Below are 18,585 nucleotides of genomic sequence, written 5' to 3'. Positions count from 1 at the left end.
TGGTGCTTCACTTTCTGTTAAATGATGTAATGCATGTGATTTGCACCAGGAAGGAGTAAACTTCAGGGGTTTCTAGTGCGGAATTTGGTAGCTAAGCATGTGGCTTCTGTCTGAAAAATGTGGCTGTGACTGGAGGGTTCTATATGGAGAGCTGGGGGAAACTTGTCTTGGCTGATTTGGCTACAGAGTACAAAGTGGGGAGAGACGTTACCGTAGGGCTGAGGATAGAAATACAGGGGTATTTACTCAAGGCTTTGCCATGTCTGTTAGGGTAAAGCTGTAGTTCCTCCAGAATAATTTTCTGGACGACAAACTACCTCTCTAGGGTGTTGTGCAGGGTGATCATGATTCAACTGTGTGTGATTTTGCTAAGTAGTTCTGTATGTGTCCTGGGATAGTTTTTAATGAAATTATTTAGTTCTTTGATAAGTCAAATGTCACACATTATTGACCTTTTTTTTTAACTTCTGCCAGTTCATTACTGTCTTTCTGAAGTGGACAGATTCTTTAGCTGAATTCTTAGTCCAATGTTTTGATAATTCCATGGTTTGTTTGTTTGTTTAAGTTGTATTTTTCTACAAAAGTTGTTAAAAACTTAAATTTCTTTTTCTTAGGTAAAGAAGAATGGATTATCAGAAGCCATCAGCCAGGAAGAAAGAAAAAGACAGGAGGTACTCTTTAGAGTAACACATGCTTTTTCGTTGATTGTTTAGGGATGTACTGCATGCCTGATTTAATAATTTCTATTTGTTGATAAGGAGACAAGTTCATCACACAGCTTCCTGTCCTAGAGTGAAGTGTCATCTCTCCCCAGGGAAAATAAAAAACAAAACCAGTCTATTGCTGATGTGCATATGTCCCTGCCACGGGTCTCCTGCCAACATCCTGCGGGTCTTGCTGGAGGAGTGGTTCCTAGGTATGCTTGCTCCGGCAGATGTAGCCTGGTTGATGGCTACTCAGTAGCAGCAGACAGTCGCTGCTGCATGCTGTATTGGGGAAAGTGTGAAATTAACCTTGCGTTAATTTCAGGCAAGGGAAGGAGGTGGCACATAAATTTTTAAAGGCAGTGAGGAACAAAGAACAGCTTTTTACAGTGCTCCTTAGTTGTAACTAATCCTGTGAACAATGCTGAACATGCAAGCACTGTGTAAGTGTAAGTAACCTTTTTCCTTTCACACTGAAACAGAGTAGGTGCATCCATGCTGTCAACAGTACAGACAACAGCAGCTATTACTGATGTAGTTATCTTTTCTCTCTGTCTCTTTCCCCTTTGCTCCTTTTGTCCTCTTTATCTTCTTTCCTCTTCTCTCCTTTTGTCCACTTTATCTGCTTTACCCTCCTTCCTTACTTACAGGGGCTATATCAAAATGAATGAGAGGTGTTGAAAAGAATAGCCTGACCTAGCCAACTATATACCTGCAGTTCTTGAGGTATGTCCTTCAATAGGAAAAAAACACTGTAGCATTTCCTGCCATGGTAATTTGTTCCAATTATCTTCATTTCACTTCAGGACATATCTCAGTGAATGTAGCCAAGTGAGACCTGACTGGGGTTTTCTGTGAAGTTCACAGATGTGTATAGCAAGCCTCAAATATTAATGTAGCTGTGTGACCTACCACTGTTGTTTTCATACATGAAATGCAGAAACATCTTGTATTGCATACATGAAATGTAGACAATAGTTTATGTTGTGTGGTGGTGGTGTGTTTTTTTTTTTTTTTAATCTACATTTCTTTGGCTATCATCTTTTGCTTTTTGGGGAAAGAGGCTTACAGCAGTTCAGGCCACATGTTCTGCTTTTCTGTCTCCTCCCACTGGGAAGCTTTGAGACACAAGGCATTTATTTCAGTCCTGTATCCTTTAGGAGCCTTTAGTCTATGTTTCCTGGAGTCATATTTGCATCCCTTCAAAGAGAACAAGTTTTTTAGATGCCTTTTAAACGTAAAGTCTTTAATGTTACCAAAAAGGCTTTCAAGTCTGAGGGATTTTTTTATTTGAATATTAGAGGCCCATTCTTTCAGAGAAAGCCTAAATAAATATACTTAAGATATAGTTGTACTACCAAGTCATGCTTTTGCTGTATTTATTTTAAATTGTCTTTTATCAATTATTATCTATTCTTTAAATTGCTTTTCAGAGCCTGTTTGATTATTTTTGCTATCATAATATATTGTCACTGACATTTAATCAAGGTATAAAGCAAATATATTTTTCTGCAATGTCATGCATTCATATGCATCCCATCTTTCAGAACATATTAATGAGATGGATCTTGGTCTATCTTTTGTTTTTAAAAAAAAAAAGTGTTATATAGACAGACTGATTTGAACTAAAATAATCTTCGATAGATCTTCCTTTCTTTCAAGCTGGAAACTCTAAGTGCGTGTATGTGTACAAACTGCAGCATGCATCTGACCTCTTAAGAGTGTTTACTGTCCACCAGGATTCAAATATCTGCTTACCTTGATGTTCTGAAAATGAACCACAGTATCGTTTCAGGTGTCATTCAGAAACACTGTTAGCAAGCACCTGGTAAATGCCACCACAGCCTCTGAATGTGGTGTAGTTACTGAATGTCAAAGGCAAGATCGTTTCTTAAGGCTTTTTTATTTTTTTATTCTCTGAAATGTGTTTGGGTCATGGTAAGATGATATCCCTTCCTTCCTTACACATTAGAAACAAGTACCTTTCTTTGTCCCGTTTATTTCTGACTGTGCTAATGACTTTCTGTTACCAAACTGGAAGAATTGCATGAGGGTCCTCAGTAAAAGCACCAAAACAATAATAATAATCAGAGGCCTGTATATTTTCCTGTGTTCAAAAATGACTGGGTTGAAACCAACTAGCCATGGAACTCTACAGCAATCCTTAGGTAAATGCATTCTTTGTGAGCACAGCTGGGAGTAGTACAGTGAGACTGAAGACTGGAAATATAGTTGCTGGGTAAGGGCCAAAATGCCCTTTTTAGGCTACTTTCTGCACATTGTTAGCCACACAGTAAGTAGATTTGCTGCCAGAATTTGGCTGATGTATGTATACATTCTCTAGATTCCTGAGGCTGACAGAGTTGGCAGACAGGCGATTTAACATTATTCTAAGCATCACCTTTGCATATCTTCTTGCACAGCAGCATTCGCTCTTGTGAGTAATATGTAGGATGTTGTAGCTGTTACCTAGCTACCTAGCACCAGCGTCCTTCAGCTTTTTAGGCAGGTAAGGAGATGGAGAGACTACTGATATGTACATTAGACTTCCTTTCCTTGTATGTATAATGGCCGTGTCGTTTTTTTGTGGAGCTCATAAATCTTGGCACTGCATAAGCCTTTAAGGCTTCAGCTAAATCAGATTTTTTGGTTTGTTTTGTTCAAAGAAATCTAAAACGTCTTATTTCATTATTAAAATCTCAGTTCTTTGAAGAAGAGTTTTTAGAAGGGCAAGAATAAGTTTGAAAGCACAGTCTGTGAACACCAGTCTCAGGATGCCCAAGAGAAATTGTATTTGATCAAAAGCTTACCTTAGTAACACCAGCAGAATTCACTGGACTTGAACTAGTTAAGAAATCTTAGGAACAAATGTCCTCAGCAGAATGTTTTGTGCTTTTTCTTGCTAGTATGGTTTGTTTCATTTGTCAGTTGGGAATATTCAGGAAGATGCCTTCAGTCTGCCTATAGTTGCCCTTGCCTTTATAGCTGGTCATGGAAGAGCAGGGTCTCTCTAGAGCACATACGTCAGACCATCTAAGTGAACTCCTCCTGTAGACTGCCAGGTGTGAGATCCTCTCTCCGTGTAGAGCCATGGGCATTAGCCTTTCTAAATAATCAGATCTGCGCTGTTGCATTTAAAGTGTGTATTTCTCCTTTGGTTTGAGAATGCTTAGAGAAGTTAGTTGCAAATAACCAGTGAAATTATACATGCAAGCATTAACACTAGTTATATCGAGAACAAAGTTATGTTACCTCTGCTGATGGAACTGTTCTATGTTCGTAATGTCTGGAAGGTAGCACTTGATGACAAATGTGACTTGGTGGAGCTCATGCCAAAAAAGTTCATGAAAATTACTTAATTTTTTCCCTTGTATATACATGTAAGAACTCGAGCAGATTAACAGCAAATAAAGCCTGAAGAGGTAAAAGAGGTTTAAAAGCTGAATAGGTTTCTAGATCAGAGATGAAAATTTCCAATGGAACAAGTATGTGGATTTCAAAGTCTAAGAGTCCATTAAAAGTTTGCTGCTGGTAGGGTAATAAAACAAGACAAGTTGTTTGTGGGAGGTGAGGGAACGTCCTGGAGGTCTGCCTGTCTGGTCACTAATGGGGATAGTGGCTACCACCCCGCCTGTCTGCTCTGCCTCCAGGCTTCTCTCCCTGCTGCAGATAGCGCAGCTTCTCATGTGCCTCTCCTCACTTCATGTTTTAAAAGTAACCAAGGTGTCACTGCTGATAGAGGACTAAAACCTGAATTTGCAAAGGGTTTTGCTTTTTTGCAGATGCCTGGGTAAGCAGAGCTCTGTTGCTCAAGAATGCTTTCAAGTAAATAACTTACTAGCTTCTGTTTAAAAAAAAAAAAAAAAAAAAAAAAAAAAAAAAAAAAAGGCGAAAGCAAATACTGCCTGGTCAACAGTAGTGTGTCTGATAGGAAGCTTCCAACTGGACTACAGAAACAGACCTGTTTCTTTTTTTTTTTTTTTTTTTTTTTTTTTAAATTAAAAATAAAACAAACCAAAACACCAAACAGACCTCTTGGAAGTATGAATGGGGAGTGATCACAGTTGGTGTTAGGTTTTTGTCTTCAAATACTCTGCAGTTACATTGAAAAGTCTTAGTGTAGACTTTTAAAAAGTCTTTTTTTCTAGTACTAAATCACTTATTTCTAAGTAAATAATGACACTATGATGGAAGTGAATATTTATATTATAATCTCTAGCTTACATTCAGTAACTTTTCTTTGCACCCCTCCTCCATGCTTTTCTTTTTAAATAAAAAAATAACCAACAAACAAAACCTAGTCAAGTAAGTCTTTTCTTTCCTCACTCCACTTTGCAGGCAATATTCGAAGTGATATCTTCTGAGCATTCTTATTTGCTGAGCTTGGAGATTCTGATCCGGATGTTTAAAAATTCCAGGGAACTGAGTCTCACAATGACCAAAACGGAAAGCCATCACCTTTTCTCCAATATAACGGATGTTTACGAAGCAAGCAAAAAGTAAGTGTAAAAATACAACCACCTTTGGTTTTTTTTTTTTTTAAATTATACCTGAGGGTGACTACTAGTAGGCAAAATCTTTCAAGCAAGTAATGAAATGCAGTATACAAAATAGTATCTTTACTGTTACCACAAAATGAAGGAACAGCTGCAAGGTGGCAACTTCAGCAAAAATTTAAGCCTGACAATTTAAGAATGAGAAGTCGAATGTTGGCACTTGCTAATATGCAGAGTCTTAGGGTTTTATAGGCTGTAAATAAATTAGAATGGAATTTGATTCTCTATGCTTTGGGAGCACCAAATATATGTGCTCTGCAGCGCTAAAGAATCATTTAATATAATGTAAACAGCTAAGGTTTGATTTTGCTAACCATAGAGTCTGCTTTTGTGTTGTGAGTAAGCCCCTGTTTATTTGCATTATATTTTCATCATAGAACTCACAGGCAGCTCCTTGAACAGTAGAGCTTTGGTTGGTACTATCTGTGATTATATGGTAGTATTTGTAGATTTGGGCTATGCCTTACCTATGTTCTTGTTTTCTGAGGCATCTGGCTCTTCTTGCCAGAATACGCTCTATTCTTAAAGTTGAACAGTTGTTTACTTTTCTGGCAAGGAGAGCTTATAGGTAGGCTGATCTGGAGATCTCTGGTTACTATTTTAGTAATTGTTTGAACATAAAAGCAGGTTTCTTGCTGGAATCTCAGGTAACCATTTTAGAGTGGTAACCATTTCTTCCAAAACTGTCATGCTAGTTTGCTAGAATTGTCATGCTAGAAGATGGAAAATACAAATCACAGTGAACGTGCACATGAGTTTGACAGACTCACCTTGCCACTATGTTTGAGCTTACATTTAATGGGATAGGCATGGTGTTAGTTTCTCTGAAAATTAGTAGGGAAGGAAAGAACATAGTGTATTTTAGTAGGAATTAGCATCCTTCAAATCTAAGCAGTTCCTAAGCAAAATCTTGATACATTGAGTAGTCATACCTAGTCTTTACAGCCTCTTAAATTAAGCTGTCTCCCCTTATTAAACTGTTAAAAATTGAGCAAGAGTTTCATACTTGCCCTTAAGAATTGACTCTTGCCAGTGTTTTCCTTAATCAGTTGAATCACTGTTTACTTTCTACTGAGTACTCAATGTGCAGCATACTGTGTGACTATGGTATCTTTTATGTAAACAGCATAGGCATTTTACTGTTTATGAACAGTGCTGTGCGCACCATAGCACCTGGCACCAGAGACTTGTATTTCTTTTAAAAAGATGATCTGCTGTGCTTTTTTTTTTGGTGTAAGTTTCTTCAGTACAAAATTAATAACTAGAAAAATGGATACACTACAAATAGTGCCTAATGAAAAGAAAATGTTGGCAGATCTTACACGATACAAGTGCTGAAAATTCTGGTTTATGATTTCTGATAATTACTGCCAGCATTATTTAATATGGGACATGCATATGCATGTGCACTAACAGGGTTATGAATACTTTATTTCAAAAAGTTATTTAATGAGGGTTTGCTTTGTTATAATTTGTTTGTTATTATAGCCTGGTTAATAGCAGTATCAGTAGGTGAATTTCTGTGGTCTGCATAACTAAAAAATAAAAATGTCTCTGCTTCTTTTCTTATGCTTTATTTCCAGTTTGAAATGAATTACAATGGCTAAAGGATGCACATGGCCTAGTTAAGATACTGATTGATCTTAACTGTATGACTTTAAATGTATCTCTCTCTACCTGTGGAACATAAAAATATAAGCCTCATTTCAGAAATGGGGCTAATGGTTGGATAAGGAATCTGTCAGGGTAGGAATATTTCTGGAGTCAGTCCTTCCCATCACCCTGCCCCTTTTCTTTTGTCTCCTTTGTTTCTTTCTTGTAGAAATTGTGATATTCTGAATTCTTTAGCATTAAACCTGCATTTACCGTTGTGGAACTTCTCAAATTTCACGTTCCCAGTCATGGTAACATCCCTTCTTGGCTCCTATTTCTCTGAAGCCCCACAAAGTCTGGGGAATTTTTCATCTGTTGTGCAGCAGTTTGATTTTATGTCTTCTAAAGTTTATGCAGTAGTAAGATTTTTGTTTCATGAAGCATACATGGGAGAGAGTCTAATCTATTGTGTCAAGTACAAATTTAATTTAGGAGCTATACAGTAGGTATAGATTTGTACTTGCGTGGTATACCCTCATTTCTCCATCCCCCTATTCCCTTTTGGCTTCTCTCTATTACAGTTGAGGTGTTTTGCCAGAAGCTGGGTATTTTCTAAATCCACAGCCACCTCAGGAATGGGAGTTGTACAACAGCAGTATTGTCAGGGAGTGCAGGTTATCAAAGTCCTTATAGTCAAGGAATAGTATGAATTGTAAAAGTATCACGAGCACGTGTTTTGCTAGTCAAATGTTGATGTCCTAGAACCATCATGTATTGGGGGGTGGTTGCCATCTTCTTTAGATAGCTTAATAGAAATCAGAGTTTAATTAACCTGCTGACTTTGCCTCTCCTTTGGATTGTTTCTGTAGGACACAGCTGACCGTACCAGTATAGCTATGTGAATAGGGGGGTGTGTGTGTGTGTGGGTGTGTGTGTGTGTTCGGTGTTTTTCCATGTGTTGAACAAGGCTTCCAAATCATTAAATCCACTTTCAAATTTCTCACTTAAAATATCTAAAGCAGAGATGGGGGTGGGGAGAGCAATATTTTTAGGGGAATTCTTACAACCCTTTTGATTAATAGTCTTCAAAGGAAGTGGGAGGGGGAAAAAAAAGAATGGAAAAATACCACACTAGCCTAAAATTATGATCTTATTCTTTCTTGTCTGGAACGTCTAATGGTTTAAGAACTTGTTTTTTATAACTTGGAGTAAAAACAGAATTTGTAACTCATTTTTAAACTTAAATGAAAACACATTTTGTTTCCTGGGTTATGCAATACTGTTAAACTCTAGCAAAACTATGTGCTGGCTTTCCACAACCTCATTTGTGTAAACAATGAAAGTGATTTTAGAACAGAAGCCTCTTTCTCAGTATCTCCAAGCTATCGCTTCCCACTTTCAAGGTAGCAAAATCCATCCTTTTGTTATGAAATTGTAATAACATTGAGCATCTGTCCCATTATACTATATTTTAAGCAGTGTTTTCTTTACTTAAAGATAGAAAATCTACACTAACTATGAGCGTAGTTATCAGTGGTTTTGGTTGCTCAGGCAAAAGTTTGGGGAAGTTTGGGGAGCTAAAGAACATGAACTGGTAAAAAATATCTTTAGACAAAAGTGCTTAAAGCTTACATCTATGGACTTTGACTTAGAACGTGTTTAATGGAAACTCTCCAGAAACACCAAGATAGGCTTCTAATGCATGACAAGGCCATTTCTACTGGAACAAAGCTGCCTTTGTTAGATGCAAAATACAGACAGTAAAGACAGTCCCTGCTTTTAGGAGCTCATTGGAATGTCTCTAACAAAGAAGAGTTGATCTGAATAATTTGTGCAGCATACAGTGTGTTTGTTTATGAAAACGTCTTGTAAGGTGCCTTTTAGAAAGCTTAACTCTTTTATTGCGTATTTGCCTGTATGTGTAATATGGGAGTTCATAACTGATACAATACAAAATCACACAAATGGCAACCCGAGTCAGTTAGAGCTGCTGCATTGAGATGAAAGCTGATGGGGATGCCATAGGCCAGCTTATTCAGAAATAAAAGCTTGTGTAGTCTGAGAATACTCCTCAATCAATCTCGCTAGTCGGAAAACTCTCTCCAGTCTCAATATGTGGTGCAAAAGAGGTCAGTTTCCCAAGAGCCTGTCTTGGGAAAGAGGAGTTACAGGGAAATAAATGAAATGTCTTGAAGAACAATTCGTCTGACAGGTCTAAAAGCCAAATTTATAGGAGAAAGGAAAGCTTTAGCATTTTGTTTCTCTCTCTGCCATTAGGCCAGCAAAAAGCTTATGAATCTCAGAAGGTTAGCATTAGCAGAAAAAGACATGAACAAAAAATATTTTGATAGGTTCTGATTGGTTTTTAAACTCTGTGTCTTGATTTTGGTAGAGAGGGTTTGTGAGGCAAGTTTAATTTTGTATGTGTGAATATATATTAGGAGCCAGGTAAGCTTTCTTATAGCACTTTTTTGTAAATTAGCTTAATGAGGTTTCACCTCTTTCCGACATCCTTAAATGATGCAGCTTCATCTTTTTCCACAGGAAAGTATGTGTGTATTGAATCAGTTAACTAGGCGTAAAAAACATTACTTTTAGAGAATGCAGAGTTCTGTTGCTTAGTTCTTGAGATTGGAAAAAACTAACAAACACCCCAAAACTTGCATATAATAATAAAAAAAAAAAGTGGAAAAAAAACAAAACGTAAAAACTGTGAGTAGACCGTGGGTGACTCAGGTGAACTGTAACAAAAAAGAATTATTCATAAATTACATCTCACCGATTTGATTTCAGTGATATAAGAGAGTGATAAAAGTCACTAACGTTCTTTTTTCCTATTTGGTCTGGACTGATAGTCTGTGTTCTATGTTTTATCACAGTTCTTGATGTTAGCAGTTTTTGAAAAGAGCTTAGTAATGTCTTGAGGGCATCCAGCTGAGCACGGTTACCTTGTTGGATAAGTGACATTGAGGTGTGATCTGGGGGAGAATTCCTCTGCTCTTTCAAAGAAAGTTGTTTGTACTGGAAGTGTCGAAGCAGATTAAGTGGCTTCCTTACCAGTAGGGCTGAGTGGTTATGTTGGATATGGTAGACAGAGAAATGTGAACAAGAGTGAGATAAATCATCCCAAATGATCTGGAAGCAGGATGTGAGGCACCTTTGTGGCTCTGTGCAGAAGCTGGTGCCTTGCCCTGACCCACAGCAGGTGCTGGTGATCTGCAGTGACCATACATGGTGATTGGGTTTTCAACGTGCTGCAGAGCACTGCTAAATCTACCCTTTGTGGGTTTTGCCTTTCTCCCAGCCTTGCTGCATAGTCTACTTTTACTGCTGCTGGGGCCTTTTTTAATTGTCAGGAGATTCCAGGCATTCCGGAGAACCTATTGCAGAGCAGCGAGTCCAAAATACCATTTTTTTCCTTTTAAATTTTAGGTGCCCACAGAACGCACTTACGGATTTGCATCATATTGATGACTTGCGAGAGTGCATTTATCTTTGTGTTTCCTCCGATTGTTTCCTTCGTGGCTTGTTCTGACATCAGCACTCATTGCTGAACTCTGTCTTTAATATCTAGGAATTATTTGTTTACGGAGTTCTTGTGGCAGCTGAAAAAACTCTCTCTGGTTGACCTGCACTGTTTCTTTGCAAATGACTAGCAGCATTGGTAAACAATAAGTTTAAAATAATAGGGCATTGGTACTTGCATTCCTGACCCAGTGATTGTTCTTTTATAATTTAGCTTCCTTATTGGAGGTAAGATTAGATATATGACTTCAATACTGAGGAACAACAAATCTGAACAGAACCATACTTCCCTCAGCTTTCTTGGGTGAACAGAACTTTGAGAGAAAGAATTATTATTAATTTTGTTTGTAATGAGCTTAGAAATTTTTATACATATATATACACACATTGTCTAATACTTAATTTAGTAAATACCTAGCAATTACCTATACAAAAAGTGGTCTTGAAGAAAATGCCTGGTTTTCCAGAAAATAAAATAAGCCTTTACCTTCAAATTATTCACTTAAATATGTCTAAAAGAATACCCCAAACTCACAGATTTCCATCCATCACCTTCATGGTGTATTTTCATGCCATGTAAATAAGACTAAAGTTGTCAGCTGTTGCTTGGTGTAGGAGGACACAACAGGAAGATAACTGGGCAGTGACTCTGGCATGGTGACTGGAGTATGATGACACTGTCTGCTTAACTGTGTGTGAGCCTGTTTTTCCCGCTGCTGCTGCACTGCCCTCCTCAATAACCTGGACTTTGATCCCTGAGCTTTCCTCTCCTGGAGCTCTGACGTGTCACACACAATCACAGTAGTGACCAAAGCAGGGAAGCACTTTTTTGGCTGCTGCCTATGGAAAAGTTTCTCAGCCCAAGATATTTACTGCTGATAGTGAGCTGTGAGGGTGTTGCCAGTGGGGATGGGTTTAACTCTTAAAACAGTTTCTGAGAACAGTCAGTGTTTCGATATAGTATTTTATATAGTATATACTAGTATATACTATACTATACTTCGATATAGTATCAATTTAGACTAGTAAAGAGAGGTGAAGTGTTTTTCAGTACGTTCTCTTCTGTCCTGTGTAAAGTCACATTCAAGATGTCCATTGCGTTCTCCACTTCAGATGCCCCTCTGAAGGGACGCCAGCTAATTATAAAGAAAACTGAAACTATTCGCAATTTGCTTGTTTCTGACTTGTGCAATCCTCTGTGAAATTAAATATAGCTCATGTTAGATTGCACAGTCTCTGCTTAGGCGTCCTTATCTTTGCCTTCACGCCTGCTTAGAGGTGTTGTAAAAGATCACTTCTGGAGAGGCTGTCTGAGAATCTTCAATAACGCTGCATATGGCACAGAAAGTGTTGGTGGAGGGCATTTGCAGTTGTGTATCTGTTACCAGTGAATTTAGCCTGAGCCTGAAGTCAGTTATTAAAACCAGATAGGACCAGAAGCTGGAATAAACTTGCCTTACTTTGTCAGTCTAACAGATTATACGGTATCTTCAAGAAACATGAAACTTAAATTGTCCTTATGGTTCTTTTTTTCCAGTGCTGGATATATGAAATTTAAATATTAGTTGCATAAAATTTGTATTTGTTCAGAAAATCTTCTGTATCCCAGGGATCGTTTGCGGTGTCATTTAAACGCTGATCATGTAATCTAGCATCCGGTGTCCATGGTGTTTTACCCAACAGATCTTGAAATGCTTGTCAAGCTTTGCATAGACGTAGTTTAATCCCTTTAAAATAGTATTAGCTGGTGCAATGTTTTAATGAGACCTTCAGATCATGTTAATTATTGTGTTTACTTATTTTGCTAATTAAAATAGACAATACATAGCTGGATCTTGTTTTAAAAAAGAGTATATACATTTATATATACATATTTATAAAAAATCAGTGCAACTGATTTGCCAATGTTTTCTAGATCCCTGAACTGCCATCTCATGCTTTGCTCAGAGCAAAGCCTTCAGGGGATTGTTTCTGAAAAATTGCATGGTGAAGTAGTACATTAACTATCTTGTTTGGGTTTCAGGGTTTTTTATTTGGCAGTTTAGATGTACTCTCTATTTATCAACTCTTTTTACCACATAATCAAAACGTAAATGACCACCATTTGCAAAGATCAACAGTAATAGTTGAAGGTCCTCTCATTACAGACTGCAGTACTGACTTGAAGGATAGAGGGAACCTGGTCTTTTGATGATTTTTACTCAAGAGTTCCCTAGAATAAATCAGGGTGTTTTTCACCGCACTCTTTTTTTCCCCCTAACTTCTCTGAAATAATATAATTGCAGTTTTCTCAAGCATTTGAATGCCAGGGGAGGAAAGAATTGAAGAATGGTCCTGGTCAACCCTCCTCTGTGGTAGGATTGATTTAAACCTCTGTGGTAGGGTTGCATTCCCCAGAAAAGACAGGGCACGGGCTGCACCTTTAAGCCCTTGCCTGTTTTCTGTGTTACTCGCTGGTTTTCTCTTAAGGCCTTTGCAGTCTCTCCCATGTAATACTGTCTCTGCTGCTGCTTCTTTTTTTCTTCCCCACAAAACATGGTTCTACTTCCTTATCTCACTTGAACTGGTCTGACAGCAAATGTCAGGGAATAGTGAGTGGCAATGTGTATATTGCTCAGAAAAAGGTTCAGTGAAAGAAGCGGCAAAGGACCCAAGGCTGTGGGAAGTCAGATACAATTGCTGTGTCATCTCAACTGCATGATTGTAGGTGTGTATTTTTATTGAATTTTAATTGTGATTGCTGAAGCTTGACAAAATTAGCAGTGTTTGTCAGATGAAAAGTAATTAAATTTCTATTTTAAATTTACAAAAGCTGTATTCTTGGGTAGTAGCCTTTACAATCTTACTGTGTTTTACCTCTCTCTGTAGAGAATTCTGGTAACTTTTTCTTGCCTATCTATGCTTGTAATCAAAACTTCATCTACGCGCTGTGCTCTCAGTATTCTTTGTGTGTTGTTTTGCTGCCAAAATGATTTTGATAAATTAATTGTCTTTGTGTCCCTTTCTGAAAAATTTATGACTCTGAAGCTCTATACTGTCAGTTTGTCTTCCTGGTGGAAATGCAGCACAGATGGTATGTAACTCAATGTCTCAGATTCTTATGAGGGGAGACACCCTGTCAGGTCCCCTTGGAACTTTTCCTCTTGTAATTACTTTTCAAAACTCTTCTGCCAGTCCTTGGTCTATGACTTTGTGTCCAGTTTTTCCTATACTTCTATCATTAAGTACTTTTGGAGATACTTCTTTTCATTCTTTCTCCAGCTGAGGTTCTCAACCTAAGAATGGATACTTCTCTATGTAGTTGTCTTCTAATGACTGTTTTTAATGTTAGCAGTATAGCTTATTTTCTTAAAAGAAAAAAAACCCCACCACCCAAACACCAGATCTTCCCTTACTGGTGACTTAAGATGGTTTGTGTTATCCAGCAACAGATATGTTTTGGCATCAAATAAAAATACCTCATTTTGAGATGAAATATAGTTTGGAACAAGGATTTAAACCATATTCCAGATGAACGGCCTTAAAATCGTGAGTTTAACCAAAGTCATAACCAAAAGAGTCATAACAGCCCTCTCTGCTGTAGAGGGCTGTTGTAGGACCAGCATAGTAGAGTTTGTTTGTTTGTTTATTTGAGTCCTTTATTTTTTTGCATACTGATGTAAAAGGTCCAGTTTTGGTGATAGTGCCGCCTGGAGGTTTTCCCCCTTCCTCATTGCTCCCTCTGTTCAGGCAGCTGCCAGACAGACCAGGGGATTGGTGTAGTTGAGAAATAACCTACAAAACAAACCTGGTCAGAGTTTTCCTTCTCTTACCTCCCTCGCTTCTCCATCAGAGCAGTTCGCAGAGCTCACCAAGCATCAGCCCACAAGCAGTTGCGGTGACATATCTGAAGGAGCATGGTAAGAAAAGGAATGAATAAGTTGGAGAAGAGCTGTGGAAGCTGGCATCACCAGAACTATGGCATGAAGCTGCCATCTACCATAATATTTATTTGTATTGAAATTGATCCCTATATTATGTAAATATATTCTCTGTTTAAAAAAAAAAAATAAAAAAAATCCCGCAGCAGCATTTGTCGTTGACTTCTTGGAGCCTCTGGCTTTTCTGCTGTGGCCTAACATCTGCATGAGAGTTATTTATGTGAGTATTTGTGTTAAAAGTACAGTAGGAAAAAAGTACTTAAAAAATTTTAAAGCCTTCCAGCTGTAACCCAAAACCTATTTATCCAGTAGGTGTTTATGTGTCCTTTCCTGCAGAACATCACTCCCACAGTCGTCTGAAACTTGGTGCCCACACAGATCCTCTCAAGCAATCATGCTTTGCCGTTAGGTCTTGCAGGGTTTATTCTAGTCACAGCTTACAAATCTTTCACTGATTTTTTTTTTTTTTCAGATTTAGTGTTGCTGTAGGAAGCACAAAGGAGGAAAACTGTATTTTTCTGCATATTTTTTTGGTAGTGAAGTTCAACAGTTATTCGAACTTGCATCTCTTCTTTCCTTGTAGAGAGACTGCTAAGGAATGAAGAAGCAGCCTTTCTTAGTTGAGGCTGAGCAATAAGTCTTCAAGAGGTCAGTCTGGTTTCGGAGAGCTGCCATTGCCCTTCTTGCATAAAAAGAATGTGTAGCTTTGAAAAGGCACCAAGTTGTTAGTAAGTCTAGAAATATCTGTGTTTAGCGAGACTGTCATAGTGGGAGGATATATGTATGTTCCCTTGGCTCCTCTCATGTATCATTAGGTCAATGTGCTTTGTTTAAATGAGATTTTAAAGCTGTACAATCTTTTATTGGACCTCAAACTCATGAGGTGAAAGCTTGCATTGCAGTGCTCTGCATTACTTTGGACAGCTGAGGTTGCTCTGTGCAGTGTTTGTACCTAGGGAATCTTGCCTGTCCAAGTGTGGTATTTGCTGTGCTCCGTATCACACTAACTTCTTTTATGGATGTGGCTGTATCAATATGAAGATCATGTATACAGTTTATTTGTACATTTTGTAAGAAAAGCAGCTTTATTTGCAGCAGTATCAAAACCTGCAACTTTCTCCCTACCTTTAAGTACGTGCAATAGTTTGCTGCCCTGGATAACTAATTCCACAGATGTCTAGGATAGCAGCTGAAGTGCCTGCGATGGCACGAAGAGAAGTCCAACAGCACTCGAAGCTGCGCTGTGTTGTGTCGCCTCTCGCAGTGCTGTGTGCTCCCGCCCCATGGCCTTTCTGTGACAGGCACTGCTGCTCTGCCTTCTGAGCAGGGCTGTAAAACAGCATAACGTGGTGATTCGTACACTTGCACTTTGAACTTGCTTTCCTTCCGTTTGGTGGGAGTTTAGGCAGTTGCCACCTTGGCACAGGTGCCCTTGTGGGAAAGATTAACCTGGGAGTGTTTGCGGTCTCCTTCTGGCGTGGGGCTGCCAGGAGGTGTGTGGTACCTGTGGTGGTGCATCCTGGGCTCTGAGAGGGAGGGGGCAGGAGCCTGATTGGGGAGTTTGTCATTTGAAATAAAATGACAAATGCCAGATTTTCTCAAGCAGTTTCCTGGGCATTCTGTAACTCACTGTTATTTCTAGGCGGTGGTAGATTTCCCTGGTGGCTACGCTTCCCTTAAGACTAAGCAATGCTTAATTTACGTTTTTGTACGGTTCATATTTTTATATTAACTAAAACTTCTTCCCAAATATCAAGATTGTTTAGTTCTCTTGCATATAGTATCAACACCAGTATTTGCTAGTGCTAACACTTGGTTATTGTGAAGCTGGGGACTGCAGGTGACAACCCAGGTTTGTAGAGCCTGAGGCAGGTTATGTGTCTGGTCATTCGCATCCATTCTCCAAGGCCTTTGCTGTGCTTGTTAGTTTGGCTGTTGTAGAAAGTGTGTTATATGGGAATAGCTGTATCCCTGTTGTCAGAAGGTTTCACAAAATGATTTAAAAATTCTTTGATTGTGACATGCAAGAGATCATTTTATTCTGTAACAAATGAGTATTAGGTAGCTTTTCAGACTCGGGCAGCCAGGCAGAAGCACCCTGCTTCTTCACAGTAATATAAAAAGTGTTACTTTGTTCAGCATGGGAAAGGTTTTTAAAATGAAGACTCCTGTTGTGATGTCTTCATAATTTATCAAAAAGATTTACATTTCTAGTGCAACAGAGTGTTCTTTGTGGGTTCGTTTGTCAGTGGGTATTAATTGGTTGAATCAAGATTTGTTTTTCTGAAATGCGTACTATTGAACTAGATGCTATGAGCACTTACCCACTATCTCAAGAATCTCTCAGTAACAGAATATATTGACAGGGTTGCCATGGCCTTTTTATTGTTCTGGATTTCTGCCAGAAGACTATAAATACTTGGAAAGGCAAGTGGCTTTTTATTGCCATTAGTACAGTTCCTTGTGGGTAGGCCTGCTGAAAGTTGTTCCAGTTTGTTGCAGAATGAAGGAACAGGCTGTCAGGGTTTGTTTGGCTTTTTTTTCTTGTTTGGCTTTGTAGTCGCTCAATGGATGTTGCCTAATGAAACATATTTTTATAGGCTATTACTGTTGCAGTGTTTGGTGTTATAGTATATGTGTATGTATATATTGTTTTCCGTTATTTAGATTGTGGTAACTCTTGTGACAAACGGATTCATTTCAAACACCTGTGGATGCAGTCCCTCACTTCAATCCTGTTCTTTTTCAGCCGTTCGTTTGCTAAAAGCTCTGATTCTGATTCAGCATAAAAATTCTATGGAAATAAGGCTGTAATTTTCCCCAATTTTCCTATTTTAAATTATTCATCCTCACCCCCCTATCCTCCCAAAAATTTAAAAAAAAAAATGTAATGCAGATGTTAATCTTCTGTTCCTGATGAGAATATTCAGATTTGGAGAGGGTACTCAGAAATTTTTATTACTTTTATCTGAAGTTATCTGAAATTGGTAATTGTTTTTCCAGTTCCCTTATCTCTAAGAGGAGGAAGCTAAATTGTACTTGCTTCCACTCCAGTGGCTTTTTCTGTTACTGGATAGTAATGTGTCAGCAGCAATGTCCCTGTGAAGCTAAATCTGCATTATAATCTTATAATCTTCTTCATGCCAGATATATAGGTCATTACTACTTCAAAAACATTAAGCAAGAATAATAATAACGAACTTGAAGTAATGTACAAGCCAGACCGCAGTTCACTTCTACATACAGAAAGACTTTGCTGGTGACAGATTGCTGTTTTCAGCGACTGTGACATCTGACAGAGAGGGACAACAGCACTGTTCAGAATGGTTAGCAATGAAGAATTACATGAACCTGCCAGGAGGTAAAAAATCAGCCTACTGTAATTTTCCCTACTGTAAGCAGTAGGGGGAAAATGTCAGATAAATGCTTGAGAACCTTGATTCTATGACAGCTCCGTAACCTGTACACACGACTGCAATGCCATTACACCATCTGTCCCTCTCACCAACCTGGCAATGTTGCTATGTGCGTTCTGTCACTCTGCAAACAGAATAAAATGATCTCATAGTAACTTCATCAGAATTTTTTTTTTCCTCTTAGCTCTCTTGGGTGCTGATCACCTGGGTCTGGTGACCTCTGGTGTTCCACATTTACTTCAGTTTCAGACAGATCTTCCACCAAGTCAGCTCTTTCCCAGTCTCACTCACCAGAAAAGCTTTGGTATCAGTTTCTTCTCCAGTCACCCTTGATGCAAACAATCTGTTTAGGTTTTTTGCAGTACCTCTGACCCTTCTGTATATTCCTTTTATGTGCTGTCATTTGATTCTAAGTGCTTTTTGCTCCTGGATAATAACTGATTCTGTAAGACAATTGCTTTTTAATGGTGATTTGGCCTACCTAGTTAAAATCTCTTTTACCTGCCTAATTAGAATATTTTTAATGCAGTGCAGTCTAATTTTGGATTATCTTAGTTACCTTGATCTAGGGGTGAAGGGAGATACTAACTAGATAGTTAGTATCTTTATCTAGGGGTGAAGGGAGAGTAAATGCTGAGAAGAAATGTTGACCAAAATGGTTATCTTAGGGCATTTATTTTGTGTATGTTTTCGTGGCATCTGTGAAAGTAGAACTTCTATTGATGTTGATGGGAGTTTTGTAATTGTAAAGTGAGGCATAGTTTAGGCCTTATAAAGGTGAATTGTGTGGAATAGTTTGTAACATTGTACATGTACCACTGCGCATTTGTGTTTATACAGCTGAATTAACTAGACTTTTTGAGAAAGTGGG

The 18,585-nt window shown here is 38.4% G+C and overlaps 1 protein-coding gene across 3 annotated transcripts in view; it reads left to right on the top strand.

Annotated features, from left to right (window-relative positions):
* Window positions 1-18,585, top strand: part of ARHGEF26 (Rho guanine nucleotide exchange factor 26) — a 55,115-nt gene that overhangs the window by 10,532 nt on the left and 25,998 nt on the right. For all 3 annotated transcript variants that reach the window (XM_063337748.1, XM_063337747.1, XM_063337746.1), the window contains 2 exons: window positions 615-671; window positions 5,043-5,203. In XM_063337748.1, the coding sequence (XP_063193818.1) occupies window positions 615-671; window positions 5,043-5,203 (218 nt within the window). The remainder of the gene's footprint in view (window positions 1-614; window positions 672-5,042; window positions 5,204-18,585) is intronic.

This window comes from Chroicocephalus ridibundus, chromosome 6 (genome assembly GCF_963924245.1).
Source record: "Chroicocephalus ridibundus chromosome 6, bChrRid1.1, whole genome shotgun sequence".
Lineage (NCBI taxonomy): Eukaryota > Metazoa > Chordata > Aves > Charadriiformes > Laridae > Chroicocephalus > Chroicocephalus ridibundus.
This window is presented reverse-complemented; position numbering and strand designations above follow the sequence as displayed.